Genomic DNA, 6,000 nt, shown 5'->3' on the forward strand with positions numbered 1-6,000 from the left:
ATTTAATAATAATCATAACTAATCATAACTTAATAAACTTGTTTGTAACTAAACGACAATATACTTACAACAACTTTTGCTTAAAAACAATTTTATTATCAGCATCACCAATAATTAAAAGATGTTGATGATGTTGCACATCTTTGTTATTTAGCAACATTATTTTTACTAATATATTGGCTTGAGTTGAACTAAAAATGCCTTCCTAGATAAATAAAAAATTCAAAAAAAAAACACTATCAACTTCTCTAAAACAGTCTGAAGAATGTATATTCCTCAAACAATTGGGTCAAAAATAAAACAATAAAAAAAAATTGTAAGGAATAATAATAATTAAATGAATAATAATAAGTTTTATATCAAGCAATTTAAGAATACAATATAAAAAATAAGTATTACATACTATAGTAGAAATAGTATAATAACATTATCAAAATTTTATAAGTGGCATAACAAAAATACCTTGAAAAAAAATGATTATGTTTATACATATATCTATTTGATTAATTACTTATTTTATTAAAAAAATACTAATTACATTTTTCATTTATATCTAATTAAATTTTATTAATAATTAATAATCTACTTGTCAAATATATATTTACAAACAATTAAAAACAAATAATTTAAAAAATTCTTACTATGTTAGAAAAGTTGAACATTAAATAAAACAAAAATACCTGTTCAACTTTTAAATCAACTTTTGGAAGAGATGAAATTAACTCCTTGACCTGTGGTGAAGTAAAACATACTTTAAACTCTATATAACAGTTAAAATTACAATGGTAACAATGGTAAAAACCTGTGAACCAAATGGTGGATGACGATTTAAAACCTATAAATAAATAAAAAAGTTAAAAACTTATTTAATTTTAATGCATTTATTATGTAATAAACTAATTTGTTACCAGTTCTATTTCCCTCGGATTTGTTTCCTCCATCTTTTGAAATGATGTGAGACCTGCATTCACTAATGCAGCTGATAATGTTGCACCTAAAATTAAAACAATGATCATTTAATAATTTTATAATCTTACTTTTCTTTCCACAACTAAAATGCACTTTTGCCTTGTCAAATTTAATTAGTGCAAAAATTTACCTAAAAAAACAAAACTGATTCTGAAAAAATACAAAAGAAAATTCAATTTAGGTGATGTAGCGGTAGTGATGTAGTAGTTAAGCTTTATAAGCAAGAAAAACAGAGTAACTAAAAACTAAGTGCCTGATAGTACCAAGCTCACAAGCCTGATAGTATCATTATCAAGGCCACATAAGCAGCCCTATGTAAGAACTTAGGGTTAATTAACAGAATTGAAACAAGTGCATAGCTCATTGCTTAGGAGGCTGTGGCCTGTTTATGAATGAACCATATTCTCTTTAAACTTAAATCATGTCAAAATAACAGAAAAATAGTAGCATAAAAAATCATCCCTACCACCCAACTGTTCAAATGTATCTTTTACAAATATTCATGGTCTGCAAAGCAACCTTCCATCAGTTAAATTTTACCTTTAAAAAAATTTACCAGACTTGCTTGCTCTTAGCGAGACTAATTTAAACTCTACTATTCCTTCTTCATATCTCAGTGTTAATAGGTACTATCCTTTGATTTGCAAAGACTTCAATGGTCACATGTTTGGCTTAAGGGTATACATACACCTCAATTCACCTAATTGTTGTGAAATCAGGTTCAAATCCTTTGACCATTCTTTTATGTGCTTCTGCTTAATACCTCTTCACACCATTACCTTTCTCTTTGTTTTTTATCGTACTCCTGAACATTTTCTGATCAAATTGATCGTGCCCTCTCTCTTTACCCTTCTGCAAATATTGTGGTTAAAAGAACTTACTTTTAGACAACCAATATGGTTTTTGATCCTCTCGCTCTACGACTGACTTGTTAACAGCTGTGAATAAAAGATTGTATCATGCATTAGGTGGAGGCAAAGAGGGTAGGGCTATTGTTCTTGACATATTTAAACCTTTTTGACAAAGTTTAGCTTGACTGCCTTCTCCATAAACTTGTTTCATATGGTGTATCTGGGAAAGTTTTTGAGATTATCAAATTAATTTTTTACTGCTTCAAGGCCAACACTCTTCTTTATTTCCAGTAACTTTTGGGGTACCTCAAGATTCTATCCTTGGGTCTGTTTTGTTTCTTATCTATATTAATGATCTTCCTAACAACCTTACATCTAAAGTAGCTCTTTTTGCTGATGACTCAATTTTATACTCTTGTCTTGACAAAAAGTCTTCTCTTTTTGGTCTCACTTCTGACAGATTGCAGCTTGCAGTGGGTTGTAAACTTTTATTTCAACAAAACTCAGTTACTAACTGCAAACAACATGGGTTGGTTCTTCTAATAATGCTCTTTCTTAAAGTCCAAAAACGCATTGTAAACATAGTTGGACCCGCTCTATCTGATAAGCTTAACCCTCATTCCCATCATTGTTGCATCTCTTTTTCTTTTCTACAAATACTATCATGGACATTGCTCAAAGGAGCTATCATCTCTAGTTCCATCAACAAAAAACTCATTCTCATTTGACTCATCATTCAGCAAAGTCTCATTTGTTTACTATATCTGTCCCTGCATACTTTAAAAACTTTTATTTGTCTAGTTTTTTCCCCCGCACTTTAACTCTTTGGAACTCTCTCACATCTTCATGCTTTCCTGACTCATACAACCTTTAACTTTTAAAGTCTTCTGTCAACCGTTTTCTTCCTCTATAACTCATTTCTTTTGTTCTAGTAACTCCCAAATTATTAGTGGTTGATTGCAGCCTTGTTGGGAATGAATTTTTTTTAAAAAAAAGCTTAATATTTTCTCCTTGCAGCAGCCTTGTGTCAAAGCTTGTGTTCAAAAGGTGAAGCGTTGAGAGAAGAATGTGGCAACAAATAAAAACAGTAATAAAAAAAATAAAAAATAAAAAAATGACCAGCCTCCTTCATAGTAGTAGAAGCCCTTTGGCCTTATATTTAATTATTACATTCTATGTCATTTAATTACTTAACCAATCATTGGGAAAGAAAAGAGAACATTTTAACGAACTTAAAATAAAATCATATTTACCTATTTTTTCCAATTGTCGAGAGACATAAGGAGAATTTTCCCACAACCTAATATATATTCAACATATCATTTTAAAAAAGAGTACATAAAATATGTACTCTTGAGTAAGAGTACATATTTTAAAGTATGAGTAAATAAAATCCTCAAAAAACCTGTTTATTTGCACCACAACCATATTTAAAGTTTTGTGTTTTAGAGTTGATAGCTTTAAAAAAACAAAATTTGTTTGAAACTGTCAACTCTTTGCAACTCTCATATTTCAAAGTGTTGTAGTGTTTGTGGGGAGAGTTTAATATATATATATATATATATATATATATATATATATATATATATATATATATATATATATATATATATATATATATATATATATATATATATATATATATATATATATATATATATATATATATATATATATATGTATATCAGGGTGGGTCAAAAAAAATAATAAAACAAGTGTTTTAAAAATTTTAACAAAATTTCAAAGAAGAACATTATGTGATAATGTCATTTCCACAAAACAAATATGTCAATCATTTCATGCCATAAAGTATTGCACAAGAGATACTATTGATCATCAACAAAAATAAATCATCAGACACTTTAGCAGCACTTGCTTGCAATGGTACTGTAAATATCACAAGTCAACACGATGGAATAATCAGAAAATTAGAAAAAGGTCTTGGGAGAACATTACAATGGTTGGTCTGCTTGTTAAATGCAAATGAACTACCTTTCAGAAAATATTTTTTTGCTCTGGATGGTGGAAGCCCAACAGGTCCGGCTACTTTAACAGTTAAAATTGGCCTTGCACTAGATTTTGATTAAAAAGATTAAGTTATTGTGAATTTTAAAAATATACCCGGTTAAGTTGATGATGTAGGTGTTAATGTTAAGAAAGATTTAGGCTCTGATCAGATATACCTTCTTGACTGGTCTGTTGCTATTATAACATCACTACTTCTTTTATCAACTGTTTTTAATGATGATCTTGAACATTTCCAGTTCCACTTTAATGTCTTGAGTGGTATTTCATGCCATTCTTGGGCAGTGGAATATTGTAAAGAAATCTTAGCATATATATAAATATATAAATTACATTTATATATATAAATGTAATTTATATAAATATACATTATTTATGAATATATATATATATATATAATATATATATATATATATATATATATATATATATATATATATATATATATATATATATACATATATATATATATATATATACATATATATATGTGTATATATATGAAGACCACACGGGAAAAAACGGCAGAGTCACATTTTTTAATTTCCTAAGTTATTGCCCCTGTCCTATATATAGTCATATATAGTATGTGCTAAACTACCTTTCAAGTGAAAAAAACGGCAATATCCTTAGGAAAAATAGAGAAGAAAAAACCCTGTACAATGGAAAAAGAGGCATAGTCCATTGTTTACAATGAAAATAAAAGCAAAGTGACTAATGTCATGTGATATTTAGCGTCACGTGATTGCAGAATCCAATGGAAGGCAACGCTGATGAAAACATCATTAAGGATGGCGGATTGTCGTGAACGCGTTGAACTTACGAATAGACCGAAGAAAAGACAAATAGTTGGAAGATTAAAAGAAAAACTAAAAAAACAAAAACTGTCAAATCACACAACAGGACCAGACTGCAAATGTACAAGATTTAAGTGTTTTGAAATTGTAACAGAAGATAATAGAGCACGTTTATTGGCTAAGTTTAATGCAATGTCCACCAAAGATTTGCAAGATTCTTTTCTGGCTGGGCTTATAACAGTGTGTGATGTCACAAGAAGAAGACCACGGAAAGAAGACCAGATAAAATTAAATAATAACAGCTATAAATACAAGGTTTTTGTAAATGATGAAGAACAATTTGCACAAGTGTGCTTCAATACTTTCCATTTGATATTTGGTATCAAGAAAGGCAGAGTGGAGACAATAAAACGGAGCTTGTCAACTACAGGTAGGCCTACTACTTACTACTAGTCACTAGTGTACTTTCTACATTTTAAATATAAATATAATTTCTAAACAAGTAGGACCCAGTCTTAACATATTTTATTAAACTATTTGAAGTTTCAATATTGTGTCAATACAATATTTAGGATTATACTTTTTATATATAGGTCATTTATAGGAGTAGGAGTCATAGGCTAGGCCATGGTCATACCCGGCCATAGGTAAAAAATCTTTTTATTAATTTCAACATTAATAAAACAAGTAGGCTTTAGTCTAAGGCTTAGGCCTATACTTTTGGCCTGTAACATAAAACTTAAGCATGTTTATTTTTTTAATTTAATTTTTAAATATTCATAATTTATAAATATAAGGAAATAAAAATTTAAAAATATATTTTCTCTGCACAGGGGAACCAACAAAGGATCAAAGAGGACAGCACAGTAACAGACCTCATAGACTTAGTGATGTTGTGGTAAAAAGAATACAAAACCACATATCATCCTTCAGAGGAAGACAATCTCACTACTCTTCGGGGAAAAGTCGCCGCATCTATTTGCCCAAGGAGTTGAATATAAACTAAATATATTCAATGTTTAATGACATTTATCCTGATCTGCAGGTTTCTTATGAAACATACAGAAAAATATTTAACAGTGATTTCAATATTTCTTTTGGATACCCAAGAACAGATACCTGTTTGAAATGTGATGAAATAAAGATTAGTATTGAAAAAGCTTCTAAAGATCTTTCCAACAATCCTGACAGTGAACAGCTTAAGCAGGCTCTTCAAAAACTCCAATTAGAAAGGGACGTTTATCAAAGAAAGGCGGACACCTTTTATAGAAGAAAACGAGAAGCTTGGCTCAAGGCAAGTAAAGATCCAAACTTTGAAGCCATTACCATAGATTTTAATAAAAACTTGAGCCTGCCAA

At 29.3% G+C, this 6,000-nt stretch overlaps 1 protein-coding gene across 4 annotated transcripts in view; it reads right to left on the reverse strand.

The window, feature by feature from the left end:
• The window catches only part of LOC101239840 (probable ATP-dependent DNA helicase HFM1), a 109,250-nt gene that overhangs the window by 24,987 nt on the left and 78,263 nt on the right, over positions 1-6,000 (reverse strand). For all 4 annotated transcript variants that reach the window (XR_010643374.1, XM_065816921.1, XM_065816922.1 and 1 more), the window contains 5 exons: positions 3,074-3,120; positions 909-994; positions 803-835; positions 681-731; positions 69-205 (listed from right to left, as the gene is read on the reverse strand). Coding sequence is in view for 3 of the 4 variants with exons in the window: in XM_065816921.1 (XP_065672993.1) it covers positions 69-205; positions 681-731; positions 803-835; positions 909-994; positions 3,074-3,120 (354 nt within the window). In the remaining variant the exon portion in view is untranslated. The remainder of the gene's footprint in view (positions 1-68; positions 206-680; positions 732-802; positions 836-908; positions 995-3,073; positions 3,121-6,000) is intronic.

The sequence above is a fragment of the Hydra vulgaris genome, chromosome 13 (assembly GCF_038396675.1).
Source record: "Hydra vulgaris chromosome 13, alternate assembly HydraT2T_AEP".
Classification (NCBI taxonomy): domain Eukaryota; kingdom Metazoa; phylum Cnidaria; class Hydrozoa; order Anthoathecata; family Hydridae; genus Hydra; species Hydra vulgaris.